Source organism: Streptopelia decaocto (assembly GCF_964273445.1).
Source record: "Streptopelia decaocto genome assembly, chromosome: 10".
Classification (NCBI taxonomy): domain Eukaryota; kingdom Metazoa; phylum Chordata; class Aves; order Columbiformes; family Columbidae; genus Streptopelia; species Streptopelia decaocto.
Window position 1 is genome coordinate 16,237,786 of NC_138665.1, and position 25,034 is coordinate 16,262,819.

The window sequence follows — 25,034 nt, forward strand, 5'->3', positions numbered from 1 at the left end:
ATTTGATCTTGACAGGCTGTATCACAATGAAGGTGCAAAAATGTGGTTTTGAAAAATCATGTAAGTGACCCCGTGAAAATGAAAATACTTATTTTTGTCCAGGTGCAAGACTCCTGGCAAATTTTACACAAATGTATGATTTTGAACACAAGTCCTATGGGGAGAGGCTGAGGGAGCTGGGCTTGTTTAGTCTAGAGAAGAGGAGGCTTAGAGGTGACCTCATCACTCTCTATAACTACCTGAAGGGCAGTTCTAGCCAGGTGGGGATTGGTCTCTTCTCCCAGGCAGTCAGCAATAGGACAAGGGGCCATGGGCTTAAACTCTGCCAGGGGAAATTTGGGCTGGATATTAGAAAGAAATTCTTTACGGAGAGAGTGGTCAGGCATTGGAATGGCTGCCCAGGGAGGTGCTGGACTCACCGCCCCTGGAGGTTTTTAAACTGAGATTGGACATGGCACTTAGTGCCATGATCTAGTAAATGGACTGGAGTTGGACCAAGGGTTGGACTTGATGATCTCTGAGGTCTTTTCCAACCCAGTCGATTCTGTGATTAGCTTGGGTCAACTGGCATATACATGTCTTTCTAAATAAAAACACACAGAGGAGAAGGTTTCTCGAGCTGTCTGAAGTTCTGTGATGGCTTCTAAGCAACACACCTGGCTTGGTAACCAAGGGCGTCTTGTGGCTTGGTACAGCCAGCGGTGCTCGGTATTGATGGTGCGTGCTCAGATTTGTAAGAGATTAGATGAATGAGCTCTCAGAGTCTGTTCATCTCATTGTCTTGTAAGCAAACGCTGTGCACTACACAGGACGTGTGGTAATTTAACCATCTACTATAAATTATACAATCAAGTCGGAAGCATTTCACTATAAAAATGTATTGCACCCATTTGAAAAATGGGCCTTCTCTCTAGGTACCTGTTGTGGTGGTAGCTGAAAACCTTAATAAAGCACAAACTATTCTATATTTCAGGACTTAGCCAATGTGACTCATTTGTACAGTTTTAAGTCCAAACAAACTGCTAGTCAACTAAATTATAACTTATTACCACAGGCTACACACTTTTAATACATTATGTGGTTGGAACAGGACTGATTTACTGTTTTGGGCTCTGCCAGTAGTTATCATGCATCATTTTCCTAGAAATAAAAATAGCCCTACTGTGGTTATCCTTTGGACTGATAAAAATATATCTAAGAAGATGTGTCAGATGAAAAAATTCAGAAAATAAATGTAAAATATTAAATAGAGTTATTATTTTATGTCTAAAGTACTACATCTTCCAGCTGCTGTGATGACTTTGGAATAAAGCAAAAGGTACTGCAAAGAGGAAAAAAGATCTAAAGGAGCAATTGAGCCCTGATAAAACCACATGGGGATAGCTGAATTGTCAGAGCTTTGCAAGAGTCAAAATTTACATAAAAATCAGTATTTAAGGATTAATGCGATCTCATCAAAAAGGATTTAATGTGTGCATTTCTTTGCAAACAGTTTAAAAGCAGCAGTTCTATAATCCATTTCCAACACTAACCTTTAACTTGTAAGAGTAAAATAATCCTTCTCAACATTTCTAGAGTTCACATTTTGCTGAGGAAACATAGCCCCCCTGAATAAAAATCACTGGAAACCAACAGTGGTTTTCACAGAGATACTCCAAGTGCCGACCCTGCCATGAGTATTGCATGTCTGTACAAACTCTACCATATGGTCTCACATGCAGAATCTGTGGCATCTGGGGTTTTTGAGAATTTTTGGAGGCACTGTATTGCTGGTGCAATAAACTGATCCCATTGAAGGAACTCTGCACCTGTGCAGATGCCTAAGTGGACAGACTAGGAGGATCAGGGGCTAAAGAACATTGTCTATAATTGACTGTAAGCAGCCTTTTCCCAGATTTCTGCTGGGGATTTGAGTGCTTTCACATGCTAGACTTAAAGTATTAAAACATAAATATGAATGGATTTCTTTGAGAAATGAGTACGGGCAGGCAGTTTAGGCACTGTGTTGTAATGGATTTTTAGAACTAATTGAATTGGTGCTGGCTGATTTAGTAGCTGGCCAAAATAGTCTGAGGAGAAACAACGGGAAGGAAGGTTTAGAAGCAGAGACTAACAAGCGGTGGTGTGGAAATTTCTTGGGAGTTTTACTGAGAAAGAGAACTATAACAAGTTTGGGCTTTTTGTTCCTTTAAAAGTGGTTTAAGTCCTTTAGTAAATGTCCTTTAGGTACGCATACACAAATGTCCATAGGTGTCTACGTATGCATGTGTGTACATATATACACAAATACCTATATGTATATATGGCCATCCTCCCATTCAATATCCATGAAAGGGAGGTTTTTCCAACCTAGACATGACAAGCTTTTTTTTCTTCTTTGATTAAATACAGGACACAACACACCCTGCAATGGAAGAGCTGAGCACGTGTACCAATGGCACACCGCCCCGTTCGTACCTCCGTTGGTTACAAGTGCCTGATTTGACGGGTTAAAAACAAACCAACCTTCAGACCTAGCCCACTGGCCTGCACTTTTGCCAACAGGAGCAAAGATCTGTTGACGGCTACTGCTATTACAGCACACATTAGCTGACCCTCAGAGTCTGACCTGTTTGCCCTCCCGCTTAGTGAGTCAATAAGAAAATCCTCTGGCTCTGCATGACTTGCTTAGACCTCAGACCTTCCATGCAGAATAAGGGAGGGAAAAACAAGGTGTCACTCCAGCTGGTAAAACAAAGATATTTTTTAAAGTGCAGACAGTAGAAACAGTCACTTCTATTCCATGTATAATCAAGGATGAAAAGGCCATGAAAAATACCACTGCGCTTTGCAAATGAGAGGTCAATTGAAATGTCAAAATATCAAATGTTAATGGATTGCATTTACAATGATGGTTGGGACAGAAAACCATACCAAGTCAAGTCAGATGCCCTTCTGAGGAGAAGAGGAGTTTTATGGCAAGAAAAGACAACAAGAAGTCCTTCTGGTTATCAAACTTGTGGCTGATAGAAAATTATGAAAATATAGCAGTGGGACTGGCTGTAATCCCAAAATATGTATCTGGAAGTCATTAAATCTACAACAAATTTAAGTATATGAAGGTGTTTGGGGAAAATGCCATCGCTTTCTATCGAAGGTTAAGGGACTATAAAAGAAGGAAGTGTGAAGGACACTCACAGAAGGCAATGTTTTCTTCCCTGAAGCAAGAATTCAATTCAAATATTCTCACAGTTCTACAGCAGTCCATGGGCTACATGGACCAGTCTTAAAGACATTAATTTTCCATTTTAAAAACCTAATTTCTCCTACAAAACTTTCATATTCCATAGTGTTGGATGACATCAGGATCTGAGGTGGTCCTGTCACTTAACCCACTGCTAAAATACAAGTGATGTGGTCCAAGTCAACATAAGCATGATTCCTCTAGGCTTTATGCTGATGTGGGCTCCCATTATCTACCAAGTCTGGAAAAAAAACTGGGAAGAGTGATCATCAGTTGGGTTTCAGAACAAAGCTGCTATTGAATTTTAACAATGTCGCTGTCTTCTCTATCTTCTAACAAATCACAGGCTATATAGAAGTTTATTTCCTCTGGATGTATCCTAGTTCAAAACCATTTATCATGTAACAGCTCTTTAAAAATCATAAACTGTCCACAGGGTAAACTTGTTTAAGTCATGTTACCTCTTTCAGACTCGGGGATAGGAACAGCATGAGAAGGACCAGCAATTGAGTAGGAAAGTATCTAGGACTTGCATCCAGGAAATCCCTTTTCTACTACAGGCTCTCAATGTAAATTAGGATAAAACCAGTGCGAGAAAGCAAGTGCTCCTTATATGACAAGGGCAGAAGAGGATAAGTTAAACATAATGGATTCTGCATCTTGGTGCCACATACAGACAGAAAAGGGTCTTATGTTTTTTTAAAAGTAACTACACTATTTCCATCCCCCCAAACAAACCCCACAGTTCTGCAGACACAGACTTCTTAGCTACTTTCTGTGTGCTTATTTATAGTAATATCACGTCAGATGATGCTACTAACACATAAAGACGAGTTCCTATGGATATGTTGTGTGTTGCAGTGCCACAAGCAACACGGAATTGAGACCAAGTCTGAGGGAGCCAAATGCCACCTCCATCTATCTTGGCCATCAGGAAGTTCAAACCAGTTAGTCTAAGCACCTATAGACACTTGGATATGAAGAAACCAGCTGTTCGGCTGCCTTACTGAGCTGTAGTAAGGAAACGTCCTTGTTGTTTTGTTTTTTCTCTCCATCAGTGCTGGAGAGATTCAATAGAACAAAAAAGAACAGTAAACTTCCTCCCAAACATTAAACCAGCAACATCAATAAACTGAGCAATGAAAAGTAAACAGACCATTTCTACAGAAATCTTTGTCATGCTCCCGTACGAATACATTAAAGAGTGGCACTATTAGGCGCTGTACAAGGACTCCCTATAAACCACGGTCTTTAAAGAGGAGTGATTTCTGATTCTAGTTTTGGAACACAAGAACTATATAAACACAGTGTAAAAGCAAGGAAATTTTTTATGCTAATGATGATAACCATGAATATTTTATATATATATTTATATATGTAAAAAATACATATATTGTAACAGATGACAACTACAGTTAGATTCAACTCAACTTATTAGTGCATGGCTTTTAGCCAAAAACAATTCACATTTGCAGAAGTGTACTGTCACATATGTCTTAATAACAGAAATGTGTTTTTAAAAACGTATGTGATAAGTCACATATGGTAGAAGGAATCTGTACAGCTTTCAGCCCTTATGACAATGGAAGCTACTAACTTTATTTTGCATAGCTGAAGAACACTAAAATTCAAATGAAGTTCTCTTTGACATTTGAGAAGTACAAAAGCAACAACTAAAAGCTAGACAAGCATGTACTAAGTGTGGCTGTGATGCTCATATAAACACAATCTGAATCTACTACCGCTATCTTAAATACACTCTTCTTACTTTTGTCCTGTGAGGTAATATTTTAGCATACAATCATAATTGTATACAGGTACCTTAAATAGTTACATGTCACTGAATAATACTAAGCAGATTTTTCAGCTGTTTTGTTATGAAGAGTGTAATTAATATGTATAATGGATTCCCTGTGGTACTAACTGAAGCTGGCTGAACTGCCACCACGAACATAGTCAAAGAGAAGTTAAACAATCAGTTGGGGGAAACATGACAGGGTGAAATAAGCACATGTAGGTGGAAAGAGCAAGACTGTCCATCTGGCCTTCTTCCATTTCAAAATGTTACACTTACTCAAGTCCCATAAATGAATCACTTAACCTAAATCACTCTCCCCCCCCCACCTCCCAAATCTTTCTTGTGGATTAATTGGGCATCAGTGTCACATACACACTGTTTAATGACTGCAAGGCTCAATATCCCTGTCATATGTGGGAAAACTCAATTCAGTTGAGCCATTCCTGAGAATTTGATTATAAATAAAATTATATCTTTTAAGTGAATGAACCACAAATTATTTTTTTGGAGTTGTTCCCCAGGAGTCTCATCACCTTGAAACTCCTTGATCCTCTAGAATGTGAGGTGAAAACACAGCACATTTCACACTCTCTTTAAGCAATCACCAGCTAACAAGGATTTTAATTCAGCTTGCACTGAATTTGAACTAGCTCTGTAGGCAAGAAATGTCCCTTGTCTTATTAGAAGTTTCGTGTGCTACCAGGTCCCTGTTGGATCCTATTTCTAATTTTTATCAGATTGAATGAAACATAAAGAGAGAGTGGTTTATGACTAACTTGCACCTTGCCTAATCACTCCAAGTCTTCATACACATTTTGCGTTCACTGTATAAGGTGTAAATGACTATACACAATGGAAGCCAAGTGAGAAGTAGAGCTATATTCTTTTGTTATGTGTGTTAAAATACAATGATTTGTGAGTCCTGTCAGTGCATGTTCTTACAAATATAAAACCACTCCAGTCCAAAAGCCAGTATGATCAGCAAAGTACTAGGGAAAGAAGAATGTTTCCTCTGTCTGTAATGGGAATATACTGTTACTGGGACTTAGTTAAACTGCAATGATCACCTACGGAAGCTAAAAATACGTGTTTTATTGGTACATAAGCACCCATTAAGACTGGAGTATTCATTATTTAAACAGAATCACCGATTGCTGGTAGCTTTAACTGAAATTGCCTTTCCTCAAAGAGCCAGGGCAACTTTCCTAATTCAATGATAAATGGTTGAGTGTTGCTGCTAGTGCCCTAGGATTTAAGAACTTCTCATAAAATGCCCTGGAAATTGCTCCCTGGTAGCTTGCTCATCCTTCACGGAGCCCTACTGTAAAGAGCAGAAACATACGTGTGTATATGTGTGAGAGAGATGCACACACAGAGTGAGAAAGAGCTCTTAATCAACGGGATGGCAAAGCCTTGATACATAGGTGCAAGATATTTCCATATGTTTAGAAATCATTTGGCACATTCCTAGTTCTTTCCCCCCTGTCAGAACTTCTCAGGGATTGCAATTAAAAATCACAATCTTTTTAGCATGTACAAACCTCCCCAAGGCTAGGAGCACTTTGTATGTAGTATGATTGTGATATTATTTGGCAGTTATTCGTAGACAACACATTAATTTATGGAAGCTGGATGAAACTCGGGGAGTGCAATCATTAGGGACACATGAGAAATTGAAAGCTTTCCTCAATGATATTGACCTTTTTTATAGCTATGATTAGGGGCAACTTGAATTCTATTATCTCTTTCATCACTCCTCTTACTGCCCTAGTCCTTTTAGTGATTGCACTCAACTTCGTTAAACTTGTATTTTCAAATGGATATAAAAACAACTTACTTTACAGGAATGTTTCTCAATTTTGTCTTTTCAGCAGCCTGTAAACAGAAGAAGGGTGGGGGAAACAAACAGTTAAGTGACACACCAAAGCACAACCAAGCCGTGAGCAAACATCAACCCATGGATGCTCTTCAGCCGTGCACACCCAAGCAGCCCTGACTGAGGCAGGGGGATGCAGAAGCCAGACCCTTTCAGAGGGATAGTGCTACCAGTTTTAAATACTTCTGCCCCAGTTTGTGCTATCAGTGTGGTTTGTTTGTTTATAATGGCCACGAGTGTTTAGGAACCGCTCATTCAGGGTGATTACTTCATTTCCCGCTCTGAGGTCTGGCCCCTTTGTCACAAGCTATCTGTCCATATCTGGAACAACAGGGAAAAATAAAGGGAAGAATGGACTCCGTTTCCCAAACAGTTTTTATTTGCCAACAACAGAAAAGGGCAAAGGATGACCAAATGTTCAGATCAATTTCCTCTTGTGAAACCTTTGAGAAAACACACTCCAAATCATCTGAATGAGTAAATCTTTGGGCCTCTCGGCCTGCACCACCTCAGACATGGAGCCTGGTTCCAGTTTATTGCTGAACCCATTGATCTGTGTACAGTCCATTTATCATTCATGAAAAGAGCCAGTGATCTTCACAGTATATTAGAAGAAACAACTCAGATCATCTGTCAACGGCCCTCTTATTTCTGTTTCCCTCTCCACGGGGATTTCATCTCCTTCGATTCTTCTTGAATTAAAATGTTGCTAAGCAACACAGCTGGGGGGCACCGATGGCAGAGCCGCGCCAGTCTATCACACGGCTTAAGCTGCTCGAGATTTTAGTGGAGATTTTTTTTTAAATGCTTCTGTGGCATAATTATGTAATCTGAACCAACCTTGCATCCCCCTTCTGATTTTTTTCAGAATAGGTAAATAACATTTTAATGCAAGAGGGCTTGAAATATCACATTCAGATAAACCAGTGCTGTTGTATCATTTCAGAGAATTCCTCCTCGCATTTGCAGAACAGACTGTAATAGATTTAAATGCGGAATGCGGTCAGATGGTTAGTGAGATTACAAGCACGGATAGCGGTGAAAGGCAGAATTAAGACAACTGATCCATAAACGTATTATAGTAAGGAAAGTTTTAGTGGTTAATTACCTTCAGAGATATTTTTACAAAGCCTACCAAACCTGAAGATGAGGGGACTGGGGAGGCACTCGAATCTCTGCTATGCTTAGGGATGCGAGTAAAATGCTTCCCACATAGGAACTGCCAATATTACTGGTCCTGAAAACTGCTCACATAAACCCTCGAGGAATTAAATCCTTCATGAAAACTAACTAATTTTTGATTCTTCTTGGACCTACACAACTGGGTTCCCAATTTTGCCAGAATGAGTTTTCCTTTGGGTTCCGCCATGGCGATAGTTTTTCAAAATACCTGCTGTTTTGGCCCTTTTGCCTCCAATCATAGCCAAGATAAAATCCATGTTTAATACCATGAAATAAAAAAACTAATTATGAGTTTAAAATTTGGGAGAATTAGAGCTGAGATGGGGCAACAGCTGGCTCCCAGTGTGCGAAGAAAAATGTGTTTGGTACATTTGGATTATGCTTTCCATCTAAAGAATCAATCAATGAATGTGTGATAGGAAACAACTATATTCATTGTACAGTAGGGCCGCTAAATAAGACACTTAAACCTCAGGAAATGCTAAACTTAAGATTGTGCAAGTAAGTGTTACAGACCCAAACCTAATTATGCCCTCTCAAACAAGCCTATGATGAAATGAGGTCTCTGCCTCATTAGCTAGATAATGTGAGTTGTGCCTCTTTCCCAAATCTCCCTTTTTCAGCTGCCACGTGCAAATGCAGTCAGAAGCATGTTATTAAGAAACCTTTCTGAGTAATAAACTACATGTAACAACACACAACTGCTTAATTTAAAGCGGATTAAAATGCCATCAAAAATGGCATTTCAGTTTCCCAAGCCTCCCACTAAATGCCAAGTTTCACTCCCATTCTGCAGGGAACTAACCTTTTTTTCAAAGCTCATAAACAGCCTTCCACATTGGCAGAAGTTGTTTCGTTGTTGCTGTTTTGTTGTTGTTGTGGTGGTGGTTTTGTTTGTTTGTTTCTTTCTTTACTGTACAGTGACATTTTGCTTGACCTGTCAATATGCTAAATAGCTGGACTACAACAATTCTGGGTTCAAGCATGTGAACTTGCATCTAAATCAGTTTTTATTCCCCTGAATTATTAAAAAAGTCAGTATGCAAAAACTGACATCAAAGTACAGATAAATAAAACTTAGGAGTGAAGAATGTCTAGCATCACAAATTAATAATAATAATGCCATTGATTCTAATACAAAGTAAAGCAGAAGATATTCTGGAAGGCATGTCCATGATGATGTGAGCTAAACTGTTTGCATGAAAGGTTAAAAAAGATGAAGATATTTCAGGGAGTGAGAACTGGCAATGTCAAAGTCATTGAATATTAAAGAGCAGAATCTAAATGGGATGTTTGATTGTTGACTACTCAGCTATGTTGATGGCAACTGTTTACCCTGAAAGAAATGTGGTAGCTTTAGGAATAAAGAATTATAGATGTATTTTATTTTCTTGGACCATGAACATTCTAGTGTATATTTTTCCTTAGATTTTTACATGGAGAATTTCCAAATGTTTTTCTCTTTGTTACTGGGATAAGGTACTTTTCCTAACTCTTCAGAAGACACACATGCTGGAGGGACAGTGTCCTTCACGCACATGCTTAGTCATATAGAGTTTTAAACAAATGTTGTAAATGCTCAGGTTAATCTGTTGGACGATGAAGCATTACAAATGATTCTGTTTGCCTCTAAGTGGGACCATGGTGATGTTAAACACAGCACAGAATACATGGCAGGGGTGCTGTTTGAGAAAAAAAGTGCAGGATCTGACCTCCTGATTTTATTTGTCTTGTAGGTGTTGCTCATTCATTTTTCAAAGCGTGTTTGTTGCGATCTCATAAGCATGCCCAGTGGCACAAGATAAAGAAAGGCAAAATCAAAGTGACACTGAGTAATTCTACACATTAAGCTTTGATGCAGAAACATATTGTTTGAAAATATTTGGTGTGCAGCAGGTCTGTCAATTACAGCTAATTATTTTTCTCTGATCAGGAAGAATGCAATCTTGTTTTAGGCAGGTTTCTTTGAAATGTAAGTCTTTTATATAACTTCATTATAGGAAAATACTTCTTCCAAATTACTTTTTTTTTTTTCCTGGGCTGCGTAGCTATTGACTCAAATTGTCTGTGTTGAGTAGTTCTCTCTGCTTTGATAATTAACTTTTGATCATTACTGAATTTAGCAGCTCTAGTCAGATGTGTTCATAGCCATTCTCCTCAACTATTTCAGTGTTCATCGCCTTTAATCTTTGAACAAAATGATCTCATTGAGTCTCCATCAGCCTCACTACTCTGTTAATAATTCCTGTTTCTCATCTTCATGACTGAGTTTGATTTGTTTTAGACTTGATGAGAGCTTTTGATTATTAATTTAAGATATTTCAAAGACAAACATGTTTTAAGAGTTATTTTTTATCTTATATTCCTAGGCCTTTACAAATAAGAAACTGGTTTTAACTCCACAACGATTCCTAAACTTTACATATTAAAAGAACTACCTGGAAACAGCGCAGGTAGGAGGTCCCTAAAATATGATACATGTGCCCTGAGTGGGAGATGATGCTGTAAGAGATTGGAATGAAATTGAGCTGGTATAATGTAATATTCAATGGGTGTTAGGAGAATTACATCATGGGACCTTTGCTAATTTTGAGCTTGAAAACATGCATTAAAATAATTTAGGATTATTAGAAAAAGGAAGCCAGAGTGAACTAGACAATCATTCCACTTTAATTTCTAATTTCCTTCAGATTTTTTCTTTCAGTTATGGCCTTTCCATAATTGTGCCTCTGCTCTCTAAGACCTTATTTTAACAGCTGACTCTTGTGTTGAAGATGAAGAAAGAAGATGATGAATACATGAAAAGCAGTAAGATACAGAGGATCATCCATCAGAGTGTATTAGCTCATGACTTTTATAACTGTGAATGACTCCTACCTCTTATGTTTCATTACACCTGATTTTGATGCTAGTTGTTCCAGCATTAGTTCAAGAACCACCTGCACTGTGCTTTACTTGATTTGCAGTGTGGATATATCCATAAACTTTTTTTGTTAGCAGGTATTTAACTATCATACGAAAGAATAAACATGGGAACAAGCACAAACTGCTTCTACATTGAGCACAAGGAAACAAAATGTGAAAAATGATGCTTTTCTTCATCACTGTCAGTTACCAGACTGGCTTTTGGTTAGAAAGCACCAGAAAAAATTACTCCAGTCAGTACAACTTTTGTACACCACAAAGACCTGAGGAGAAAGAACTGACAAGAGGCTGGCTCAGGAATATCAAAGTGAAATAACCAGCATCTGCAGAAGGCACACTAGATTTTTGGCCAAGTGTTAGAGAGGAACTGTCTGCTATCCAAAGGAAAAACATATTTTCCATTGCATAATCGAAAATCCAGGATTTTCAGGGAGAAGTATTTCATTTTGATACGGTGAGATTAGACAAAAAGTGTTTTTTAAGAATGCCTCCTCACCATCTTGATTCAGAAGGACTGATCAGCCACCTAAGACGACAATTGCTGAGCCTCAAAGAGTCTCTTAGAGTGAGACAGATGGCACTTCACGCCACTGAGCATGTTGGCAGAAGGAAGGCCTCCATCCTTTAACTTCTTCCATAAACTGCTGCAAATCTCACTCTAACAGGTTAACAAGTCTCAGTCTAACACTCTAACAAGTCTGTAACCAGCTCTGTATGCTTGGGTGAATAGCTAAGTGACTCCACACAAGTAAGCTTACAACCCACCACACTGTTCTGCTGTCCTGGAGGTATAGAAGAGAATCCCTGGAGACCCAATTCAACAATCCAACAAAAACAAAGAAACTTTCCCTATTAGTTGACTTATATAGATAGTTTTATGTGTATCTATATACCTCTTTGCAGATCATAATTTGTCTTGGAAATTATATCATTCTTGTAATTATGCAGAATGCTTTGCCTGTGATCCTAAGCAACAAACCAAAACCCACTATGTATTGACCGAACTGTACTGTGCTGATTCTGTACTGACACAGTTGGTGCTAACCACAAGTTCTTGGAGGAGAAGAACGTAGTGTGCAGCAAACAAATAATCCAGAATTGTGCTGGGAATCAGACAGCCCAAACTTGAGGGCTGAAGGATTAGCGATGATACATGTGATACATGCATAAATATGTGTGTTGTGGTCTTTTTTTTTCTATACGTCACTGGTTACACTCTCCTCTACCTGTCCCCTAATGTCAATAGAAGAGATTGTATTTCTTTCTTGCTAATTGCCTTTGACATGAAGTTGACAACCTTGTATTCGAGATTCTGTGTTCAATGTTCCGGGTCAATCTCACCTCGAGGACAAAAAGCTCAATGTTACTGTATTTAGGACCAGAAACAATGGAGAAGATGCTCTCCTCATCATGTCATACTTTTAAAAAATAAGTATTTTTCCTTCAGAAGCCAATCATGTGGGATGGATCAGATAAGATCAATTTTTTGAAATATCAAGTCAACAATCATGTATTATCTATAAATCAGAACGGTTCATTGAACTCTCACTGTGTGTGAACTACAGAGAGCTTCTCATCATGGCTTTGAGCAACGCAGCAACCTTCACAGTGAGATGCTCGAGAATACTTGAAATACTAGAAATTTAATTTTAATTGGTGCAGTGGAGACTGGGTAAAATGAAAAACAGAGTTCAAGCGTCCAAATCTAAACCAGTCTGTCTGTGGGTCAGGAGTCACCTTCATCCCTGATATAAATGAACTGCTTTTAATTGCGCAACAACACACATATTTGGACTTCTATTAGCATTTTTTCCCAAATCCCTACATTTCCATCAGGCCAATGGTGGGAATCAAACTAAGGAAGTGTGCAAATAAAATGTGACCACTTCCCATTCTTGAAGGATTATTCCATATTTTTTTAAGGGATGGAGAAAAGAGTTACACGCGCTGAGTGCGTACTACACTCTGAGGAGTGCTTGTTGCTTGCGTAGACATATCTGAGCTGGTTTTAAATTAGCTAGAGTGGGTATTACAAATATTATTGGTTTTGTGGCACAGGTCTTAGTTTACTCACTGTCTTGGGTGAACTTTACAATACAGACTGCTATGGCTGTCAGTGAGCAGACGTATCTCAGAGATAACACACATAACATGTACAGTTATTTCAGGCACAAACTGGACTTAAGCAACAATGTACCTTGACAGAAGAGGCTTGAAACAGTGCCTTAATTCCCCAATCATTCTGATACACGCTGGATTCTTTAAAAAATGCTTTTGATGGGAAGTTGCTAATTGTCCTGATTTTGACTCCTCCATCCAAAAAGGGAGAAATTGGAAAAAGACATCAGAAATTCTACTGATTCAACTTTTGCAGTCCTAAAAAACATTTTCAAGTTGCTTTACAAAATGCTCATCAATGTCTCATGAGGTCAGGAGATTTCAGTGCTCTGACAATACCAACTGACTTGGTCATTGCAGAGTTCTGTGACAGAGAACAGAACTCCTGGCTACAGTGAGGCCAGACTTTTTATGAGAATTGCTTCATTTGAAAAACAAATATACAGTCCTGATGAGAGAAAAAGCTGGGAAAACTGTACTGAATGGTCCATGTCTAACAAAAAAATTCTAAATTGAAATTCTGGTTTGAATCATCGTTTCCTAGCAAATACTCTGTTACAAATTCACCACAAACAACCTAGGTTTAGCAGATGATAATCCTATTTTGAAAATATAAAACATCTAGCTAGGAACAAAGCTCAGTATTTGTCGTTGTCTTATTTCCTGATGATGTGTGTTTGATGTGTTTTATTAGCCCTTTTGATGGCTAATAAATAAAAACCCAAACCATTATTTGTTGGGTGTAGTCCATAGATGCATTTCAACATGTTATTAACATGACAGAAAATCTTGAGGAGGCAAAAGAAACAGAGAAAAGGTCACGAAACATTTATAAGGGAAAGAAAAAGTCTTCTCTGAACTTCCCCCAAGAAATAAGCAGCAAAAGGCTCGATTCAAAGAATCTCCTGCGACCTCCCGGTGCAGCTGCCGACAGTGTCCACAGCCTGTGCAATCCTCAGTTTCCCAGTTCTAACAGGAGAGTAATTCTTTGTATCTCTATCCCTGAAACTTACCTGACCAGTGCTGATGTTTTGAGATCTTACACTGAGGTGTACTTTTAATGTGCAATGTCCCATTGTTACTTTTGCAGTGTTCACACAAGTTACAACTTGCTGTGTCAAAACGGCAAGGAGGATAGGCAGATATCTCAGAAACAGCCCTTTGTACCCCTGCTCATTTGTAGTTTATGCCCTTAGATTTTCCTTTGCGGCAAAGGCTTTTATCTCATTCTTTTGGGAGTCCAACCCATCCTTAGCCTCTTCCCTACTCTAAATCAATGAAGACTTCTCCAGACTTGAGAAGGAGCAAAGAGTACCAGCAGTGGCTGTGTCGGAAAGACGTGAATTGATGTTGCTATTGTTCATGCCACCCATTTATTTCCCATGCAGGACTAAAGACTTGAAGGATTTTAATTTATATGGAACGTTACATTTATACTGAATGTTAAATATATTACGAACAGGTAGCAGAGGTAACAGAGGTAAACACACATGAAATAACTCTTTGATGACCTTGATCTGGTTTAGTACATTACTCAGCTGACTTAGCCAAATACTAAATTGCACAGCTGCAAAAGTTATACTTAATATTATTGCCATGAAATCGGTAATTTTGTAAAGCAGGCACGCTCTCTGTGAGAGCACACTGCCCAAATCAATTGCACTGTCACAGTGCGGTCCTGACCTGTCCCTACGAGCGGGCAGAAGGTCTGTTCTGGGAAGATTCATCCTGCTGGCACAGAATGGAGCACCTCCAACCCCAGCAAACCTTGCAGTGGCAGATGCATTTATCGTAAGAAAAATTAAAGTGCTTAGTTCTCATTACTGTTCTCTATCTGGAATATCTCCAGGGGAGATCAACTTTCACCACTTCTCCCCCTATTCTGGCTGACAGAAGCTAATTACTGGATTTATCATGCCCTTTTCATCACCTACTTTACACGTGTTCTGCCCACCTATGAGTCCCGCCACTCAGACTTTTGCAATCCCCTCCAGTCTCAAAGCCAGCACTAGCACTATCCTCTACTGCTGTGAAAAACTCCCAGGAATTTAGATTTTGAAGTTCACAGATGTTTGCTTGGGCTTTTACAAAAGAGTGACACTGCATATGGCCAATGCAAGAAAGCCAGACACTTTCTTTACCACAAGGCATGCGTGATAAAAATCACACTCTCCTTCTGAGGAAAAAAGGGAGATAAATGTTTCCTATGTGGTCGGATTAGTAAGTGTCGAGCACTAAGATGGCCCACAGATACCAAGACTTCAGATTTATTTTTACAGGACAATATGGTCAAGTCTGGCTTTTCTCTTAACAACAGCAATGCTGATGTTGATTATCTCACCTGCTGCTGCCTCTGCTTGCTGCCAAAACAATACAGGGCTTTTACATAAGTCGCACACATAGCAAGAGGCTCTGAGGAAATATATTTTTCCTCCTTGCTTATAATAAAGACTCCTTTGCAAAAAAAAATTTGAGCACAAAGCATGCACAGACACAGAGTACATGACCCGTCCTGTGGATGAAAGCTGCATCTCCTTCCTCCCTCCCATCCCCAAAAGGCTGGCAGATCTCCAGCATACCATCCTTACAGCTGTACTGAGGAACAACTGGCCTTTCCACCTCTATTTAATTAGTGATGGAGGCATCATGTCTTTTTTAAGCTTCTCCTTCAGGTGTGTGATGGGATGGCTCACAGAGCCTGGCCGCTTCAGGTTGGTGGCATGAAAAACTAATCTCAATAGAAGCACCTGTTTAAGAGAGTGCTGAGGGGCTATGAAGTGCCTGCTTACTTGTGGGGAAGTGAGGAGAAGACTCCTTCCAGCTTTTTTTATCCATCTAATCAATTAAGGCATTTCCTTCTCCGTTCGTTAGGGCTGCCTGTCTGCCAGTATTTTCTTTTACTGTATTATTTTCTCTGCTACAATGGAGGGTTTTTGAGACACCGGGCTGCCAGCGTGTACTAGGCAACCCATGGAAGGCGGTGGGAGGCACAGGGCTCATCCAGCCCTGTGGACAGAACACTGGAACAGGCTGCCCAGGGGGGTTGTGGAGTCTCCTTCTCTGGAGACATTCAAACCCGCCTGGACACCTTCCTGTGTAACCTCAGCTGGGTGTTCCTGCTCCGGTGGGGGCATTGGACTGGATGAGCTTTTGAGGTCCCTTCCAATCCTGAACATTCTGTGATTCTGTGCTGGTCTGGGCAGCTGCTGCCCCTGAGCCCAGGTAGGAGCAGCGCTGCAACCCGCAGGGGCAAACTCACTGTTGTTGATCTGCTGCCCTGTGCACTCGACAGCAACCATCTGTCCTCAGGGTTGTATTATTCCCCTTCCTCACTGATGGATGACCGCCACAATAACAAGATGTGTGGGAACAATTATGTGAGCTTCTGTGAATTTGAACAAGTTAAAAGCTTTGGGTAACGTTGTGTTTTAGTGGTATGCCATGTTTTTCACCCATAACAACAGCAAGCTCAGCACAGATCTCATTGTGGTTACTGAAAGCTTCTACAGATAACAAACGAATATCTGATATGAACCTACGTCATTACTATGTGAATTACGACCTTAGACATGTCAGCCATCAAATCTCTTATTACCAAAGATTTCCCTAACAGAAGCCAGAGTATCCATTTTACACAGCTGATGATATATGATTGTTTCAACTTGTATTGTGCAAAATAAAATGATTTGAATATCAATTAAAATGGACTGAGGTAGCAAGAAGAGACTTATCTTCACAAAAAGATTTTTCATGCTTATAGACTGACAAGGCTGGAGAATGATTCTATTATCATAATAGCTTCTGTTTTCATTAATGGCTTAATGAAAACATTTCCCTACAATTACAAAACATGACTGCAGATCTTAAACACTGGAATGTGGGTTCTTTATCAAAACACATGCTGCTGTGGCTACAACTGATGCTGCATCACTCTGGGATTTCAATAGAACCCAATGACAGATAAACTGTTTACATTAAAGGACTCTATCAAAGTTATTTTGCACCTAGTTTTATCCTAATCCATCTGATTTTTCTATAGCTTTGACAAGATGACCTCTCTCACTGTGTGTGCAGTATTGATGTCATTACTGAAGAGCTGTTCTTCAGCCTTTCTGCTGATAACAAAGTAAATGGAAATGTAGAGAAACCTTGGGGAGGTAAACGGCTTGTTCAGGATCCGGCTAAACATGGGAAAAAATACAACAGGTAACGGTATCTACTGTTGCAAGGAAAGTGGTCGCTGTTCCACTTTAAAAAGAGTTTGCACTATATGATGAAGGTATACTGCATCTTAGAATTACATCAACTTTCAAAAAAACTACCTCGAGTAAAGGCTTTGAAAGCTCAGTATGTATTGTAAGAATTCAGAGCTCAGCCTATGGCTGATCACCTTTTTAGACTCAGCTACAAAGGCAAAAATTTTGTATGTAATTACCTGATACTAACCTAGTGAAAAAGAATTATGTTTGTCTAAAATACAAATGATAGAGCAGGGCCATGGATTATACGCATGTCTTGTGTTTGTATGGTTATCAGAGAAGTGGCAATAAAGCAGCAATCATTAAGGGAAGGAGAAAAAAAAAAACAGAAAAGAAAACAACCTTATTGATTTGTTCTGCCAAAAACACTACATACATAAAATACTGAAAATGGAGCAGGTCTGTAACTAGTATCAAAGTTTCTTTGGTTCAAAAACACACAGAACACTAGCAATGTGCTTTAAATTAAGTACACATTTCAAAGGTTAACAGGACTGTTCCTTAGGCAGAAGAACAAAGAGGAGCTGGTTAAAGAAAATTGGGTACACTACAGCTACTTAAAATACTGTATCCAGGCACAACTCATTTGGATGCTTTTGAGCTCAAAGCTAATTTGAATTATACAGAGGTGCTTTAAAGAACAAAAATACTAGCCTGTGTTTTATCTATGCTCTTTTAGCTGAACTGAGCTACTAATTAAAAATCCTCACTGCTCTTCCTAATTTCTGGTGTATTTTTTTATTAATAACAGAGTAATAAAGCCATCGAAAAGCTCTGTCCTTCCTCACAGAAGAGTGTTAACATTAGCATCTCAGAAATGCCTTGGCATCTAATGGTCTTACTAATAACATGTCTGTCATCTGCCTTTACTGTATCTCTCATAGCCATTCTAACAATATTGTGCAGCAGAACTTCTGAATGCAATGCTGATCCATATGCCAACGTTCCTCAGTGACAATACTACAAGAGTTTACAATCCAGGCAATGCTTAAATGTAACAATATCTCTTAAATAACACATTAAACAGATGTGTACCTGGTATTATAAATATGTGACCTAAAAATCTATTGAGTTGGTCAGCATGCATATTAAAAACCATTCAAGTAGGCAAAATTGTGGATAACTTAAAACTTTAAAGACAGCAATTTTAATAAAACTGTCAATACAATTTTCTTTGTAAAAACATTTGAGACTGATTATGCTGCTTATATTGAAAGAGAAACACAAGGTCTATATCTTTAGATCTTTTATTGAACTGTGAGCACAGCATCAATAACTGCTTCTCAGCTGTAAATGAAAATTGATTCCAGATCTAACCCATCGTTTTCTGTGTGTTTTTAATCCCAAATCACCCGCAATGAGACGTAAGAATCAGCATTTTGATTACGGGACAAAGCGTGTGTCATATGGCCAGCTCCAAAGTGTCTACACTGCAGATACTGGGGGCTGTGTTTACACGTGTTCGATGGAGGTGATAACCGCGCTCTCTCCAAGCGAGGTCCAGACAGTGATGACGGGAGTTTGCAGCTGGAGTGGAGTGACTTGTAACTTGCCTCATGCTCTGTTGCAAAGATCAATATGGTCCAGAGCTTTACAGATCAACCTTTCTTTCCATTTCTAATCCCTTCTCTTTAAAGAGACAGGGCAGAAGTTGCCAAAGTGTGAAGGCACTGCCAGTGTAATGCCTGAGGGATAGAGCAGAGCTGTGCTGCTCCACTTTGCAAGGCCATAGTGTGCGACAAAAATCTAAAGGAGAGATACGTACAGTCATTCATTCAGAAAACCTAAAAAACTGTGGGATTCTTTCATATAATGTGTATAACTTGTCTGTACTCTCTATTTGTAATAAAAGATGCAACCATACATGTGTGGGATACACAGGAAAGGTGAAGGTTTCCCTTAAAGTGCAGGGCATTTAAGAAAGATGCTCGGTGTGCTTCCTGTCCAGACAAGTCACTTATTTGTTACATTATTGGAAGTGTTCATGTTTGGAATCCCTAAATATACAGATCATAATCTGTTTCTTAAGAAGATATTTGGAAGAGCTTAGGAGATCTCAATCAATTCTAACTACTCCGAGTGAGACGAAGCTCAAACTGCCAAGAAAGCATTTTCTATGCATTATAAAATTTTGAGAAACCACACGAATGGTGCTTATTGTGCTCTCTTGTCTGTCCACTGATTATACCATAAACAGAATTACTGGAAAGCCCCATGGAGTTTTGGTGCAGTCTGCGGCTTCCTACAGCTTGGGTACATCACCACCCAACAAGGACTTGGGCTGCAGCCCCTGAACTGGGAGCAATGTGACACTGCTCTTGAACATCACACTGCCTTTGGTAAGAGGCATGCGGGTACCACACAACGGCAAGGATGTTCTGAGAGCTGTCAATACTCCACTGTGCAGTGTAGACACAACCATGTCTTTCCTGCTTGGGATTAACATCAGAGATGACACCTATTCAAGTCAGCAAGGGCTTTTCTTTTGATGTCAGCAAATGCTGGTCCAAGCATTTGCTGCTTCTTTCAGTAATGACACATGATTTCATTTTAGCAGCGTAAATTGTATATATTTGGAATAACCCTACTGAAATCACTAGAAAATCACTACTGCAGGAAAACAAAAGTAACTCGTACCTGATAATATAGTTCCGTTTCTATATGTTGGGCATCTCATTATCACAATGTCATTCTACAAGACTATTTGGGCAAGTTTCCAATAGATTGGGAAACCTGCTGGGTTCATAAGCCAGCATGTTTGTACAACAGAGCATTGCACAAGTACAGGGTTTTGATCCTTTGGCTTCAGATGAGAGTGCGAATCTATCTTGGTGCTATAAAACACTGACTTGTATAACTAAGGGATCAACTTACATCAGAAGGTAAATCTTTCCTGGCATGACCCTCAAGAGCAGATTAGGTAGGCTGAAGGAGAACATTTAGGTGGTTTAAAAATTAATAAGATAGATCAACTTATAATTAATATTTCCTAGCGTGAACAGATGATTTTAAGCTGAATTTTACCATTACCTTCCCGTCTGTTGCAGCTGTTTACACAGTTGAACCTATTGCATATGTAAAGCAACATGAAGGATGAATTTAACAAAGTCTCTTTTTTTTTTTTCTTTTTCCTGATAAGAATGTCAAAAATATGAATCTTACCAGCTTTATTTCCCAGCATTATCCATAAATATTTCTAAAGTGGGAAGGATAGAGAATGACATGAGCCAGTTTACTGAAAATGATTCTTCATTAACGTCCCAAGTACATTGAGAGACTTTCTGTATTGATTTACAGCTACACCCTGAGGGTCTTCCCTTCTCTCTGGTTTACTACGGATGGACTCCCATTCTCTTACTCACTGACTGGAACAAAACTTACAGACCCGATGTTCTTGGGTGCAATTGTGCAAATAACCTGCAAAGTGCAAACCAACTCTGCGGTTGCGATAGTGGTTTGATGCGGTTGTTTTACACTCACATCCAAAAAGGTCATTGATTTCAGAAACCGATTGTGAAACACGTGGAAACGGTTCCGCAGTTAGTTTGGCACAATGGTGGGCAGAAACTCAGAGCACGTCAAGCTATTCCTGGGTGATACCATATCTGGCATCTTATTCCAAGGCTAGTAAATCACGTTTAATTTAATCCACTTCACAAAGTTAATTCAGCAAACCTGACAAAATGCATTCCTATTTAAGAATAAGTGTCCTTCCACAGAGGATCTATGCACAAGACAGATTTAAGCTAATGGATTCTACAGCACCTCCAAATGCTTTTGATGCAAATATAGTAAACCAACATGCAATCACATTCAACTGATGAAACAACCTGGTCAGATTATATGGTCTATGCACTCATATCAGATGTATCTACCTGTTCATTGTCATCTTCATCACTGCTGAGTTTCAGATCATCCTCAAGCATTCTGAAGAAAAAAAGAGAGACAATACAGAATTACGTTCAAGGAATTAACTTCATACACAATGGGCTGAATCTTCCCTTCAGCAAAGTCAGGGGAAAACCCCTGTTCGATTCAACAACACCAAAATCAGATCTGTGATAAGTAAACTGATTACTATTCTGTGTATGTATGTATTAGACCTTCTATGGGATGCTAGGTAAGAACAAACGACTTTTGGACTCATCCATCATAAATTGGGTCAGTCAGGTCCTCTTTCATGTCGTCTTTTATTGGCACATTGTCTCATGGTGATTAGTCCATATACACCTATGGGTATTTCTAAATCAGAAGGTGGCAGGGAAAGTCAGCTTTGAGACTGTTAACGACTGAGAAAAAGTCCTCAATGTTACACTCTTGATCTAGGGCATCACTGATCTTTGAGGCCAGCAGTAATCCCCACCTTATGAAACTGTGAATGCAGAGTGGAGAACAGCAAGACGAGGAGGAGCTTGTCTGAGGTTTGCTGGGACCTTATTCTTGTTAGTATCTAAAGGCAGACCAAACATTTTCCAAGCTAGGAATCCTTTAGTTCATAACCCTTCCCCTTCTTGCCCCCCCTTTTTTTAAATACAGGTTGATGCCACATCACCGCTCCTGACCCTTGGTTAAAGAGGAAGGAAACTCCTAAAAGACATGGCTGTCTCAATGCCTTCTTCCTTTTCTTTGGCAGAAGAAAGAGTTGAATAATGAATATTATATTAACTCATACTGCGTTTTTTTTAATGTGAGACTTAAGCATGACAAAACACACGGGGTAAGAAACCATATTATTTGCCGTTCCATCCTTGCAGAAAAGGCCTCGTCTTTCCAGGTCTGTCTACCTAGAGAGACATGACTAGCAGCCACCAAATACATTCCCGTAGAGCTTCCCATAAATGCACGTTTTTCTCTGGTGGTCCTCCTCAGAGCTGATATTCCTTTGAGCACACTTGTACCTCATATCCACCTTTTCACCTTGACAAATTCTCTTATCACAGGATGACGTATGAATGAATTGGCACATCTCTCCCAGATCTGCTGTGACAGCCACTAAAACTGCAGAGTTTCCTTTCTCCCAGCCTGAGCTCCTTTACCCACAGCAGGAGCCTTACAAATTGCAATTACTGTTTCCTTTCTGCCTTGATGGAGACTGAAGTCTATGATTTTTTTATTGTTAGCCTTTAAATAACTGTAGCAATCAACGGATGTTCTGTTAGGGAGGGCTTTTTTTTTTTCGTTTGAAGACCACCAGTAAATCATGGAAGCCTCCTGGCATCAGGAATTTTAAAGGGGGGACAATAAACCCAACGTGGAAATATCAGGAGCTTCGAAGCTCTGCTGGTGCTCTTAAAAAGAGAAAGTGCAAGAAGGTCTTTACACTGGTTTCTAAGTCATCTGTCTTTCAGTGACCTCTGTTGTCGGGCAGCTCAGTGGTTACAAAGTATCTGGACACATTACTACTAGTCATTAACATCTTGATAAATGGCAGATGCCTCCCTGTAGTATGTGAACCCATAAAAGTAAGACTGTAGCATGGATAAAGAATCTTCCAAAAGTAAGAATTTATGGTGGGCTGGATGCCAGGTGCCCACCAAGCTGCTCTATGACTCCCCTCCTCAGATGGACGGGGAAGAGAATATACAACAAAAGGCTTGTGGGTTGAGATAAGGATAAGGAGATCACCCACCAATCACTGCCATGGGCAAAACAGACTTGACTTGAGGAAATTAATTTGATTTATTGACAATCAAATCAGAGTAGGGTAATGAGAAATAAAACCAAATCTTAAAACACTTTCTCCCCACCCCTCCTTTCTTCCCAGGCCCAACTTCTCTCCTGATTTCCCCATCTCCTCCCCCTAAGCAGTACATGGGGACGGGGAATTGGGGTTGTGGTCAGTTGATCACACGTTGTCTCTGCCGCTCCTTCCCTCTCAGGGTGAGGACTCCTCACTCTGTTCCCCTGCTCCAGTGTGGGGTCCCTCCCACAGGACAGAGTCCCCCATGAACTTCTCCAACACAGGTCCTTCCCCCGGGCTGCAGCTCTTCGCGAACTGCTCCAGCGTGGGTCCCTTCCATGGCTGCATCCCTCAGGTGCATCCCCGGGTCCCCCACAGGCTCAGGAGTCCTGCAGCTCGCCTGCTACCAAAACCTTCCCATGCAAACCCACTACAGACTTTTTGGCAGGAAATATTAATCTTTAGAGGCCTGGACTTTGGTGATGAACAGGTACTTTTAATGTTGTTTATCTGGCAGACACATTCATTGCTTTCCCCAGTGTCATTACTTGCTGCGCTATTCTCGATGTATGGCTCACTGTGCCCACAGCTCTAGATTGTTATCTGCGAATCTCATCACACACCAGGACAATATCTCCAGGAAACCAAGAGCATCTTCATACAGGACTACGTAATTCTGACTCCAACTCTAATTCAATCCTACACTCCTACTTTAAGCCTACATCTCACTTTAATTTGTAAATTATCTACTGCTTTAAGGCAGCACTGCTAGATAATGTGCTCTATTATTATTTTGAATGCAGATCTAAGAGGACATAATGCAAAGGATCTTTTCATGAGCAATACCCCAAAAAGCCCAAAGGGTGGGGTTTTTTTGTTTGTTTGAGTTTTTTCCCCCAGCTATTGCCTTTTTAAAAAATTATTTGTTATATGTTAATTTTCTTTTTGACATTTCCTGTTAGAAATAAACCTAAAAGCACAAAGGAAATTCCATATTGAATAAATAGAAAGAACAAAGAAGAAAACATAAAAAAGATAAATGAATACACTTACTAAACTAACCAAACAGTCATCCGAAATGGTTGATTAATAACTGTCCTCATACAGCCTATACTGCAGACACTTTCCAACAAGTACAGTAAGCACAAGACATGTTTATTGAATATTGAAAAATATAAAATGGATATAAAACATGATTAGTAGGAAGGACAACTGTTAGAGTTGGTTTCAGATAAACTAAATTTGCAGGATTTATGAGTTCCCTTCAAGAGACAAATGGATGTTTAGGCGACTAGGGAGAGGAAAAAAATTGGATTTTGGTATTTCTTTAGCAGTTCCAAGCTTATCACTTGAAGTATATAATTCTTCTTAGCCTGCTCTGCTAAATGAAGAATATGTCACCCCATTCAGTTACAAAACTCAAAGGTTAAACAACTAAACCACACAGCTTCTAAAATGCATCACACTCCCCTGGTAGATGGAATAATTAAAGAGAAAACGAGTATGGTATCAACAATAAATATATGGTAGCTGGAGAACTGAGGGAATAAATTAAAAATACACAGGATGTGCAAATGAAAGTAGAACACTAGTGAATTCAAATAACCTGCTCCCAGAGGATATTGGTTGGAAGACGTAATATTTTACAGAAAGCGGAGGACTAGATGGTCTTCCACAATTTTAAAACAGGATTAATATTCTGAAGACATGGGTCACAGTAGCTTGTACTATTTAATGTTTCTATTAACTCTCATTTACAAGCAAGTAGCATCTGATCACACTTGCAGCCCAACAAGGGCTTTAGAAGATCACTAGCAACCTTAATCCAAGGTGACTATTTTACTGTCGTATCTAGAACCCAATCCAGCTTCAAAGCCCTGAGACAGAAGAGCTGTATCTACAGCTCTCTCACACACTGTCTGGACGGTGTGAACATGAAATTAGTCCCTCTTGAGTGAGAGATCCTCATATGC

At 39.6% G+C, this 25,034-nt stretch overlaps 1 protein-coding gene across 4 annotated transcripts in view; it reads right to left on the bottom strand.

The window, feature by feature from the left end:
- AFF2 (ALF transcription elongation factor 2) overlaps positions 1-25,034 on the bottom strand; it is a 333,326-nt gene that overhangs the window by 73,007 nt on the left and 235,285 nt on the right. For all 4 annotated transcript variants that reach the window (XM_082062239.1, XM_082062240.1, XM_082062238.1 and 1 more), the window contains exons 8-9: positions 21,257-21,308; positions 6,859-6,896 (exon numbers count right to left, since the gene is read on the bottom strand). In XM_082062239.1, coding sequence (XP_081918365.1) covers positions 6,859-6,896; positions 21,257-21,308 — 90 coding nt within the window. The remainder of the gene's footprint in view (positions 1-6,858; positions 6,897-21,256; positions 21,309-25,034) is intronic.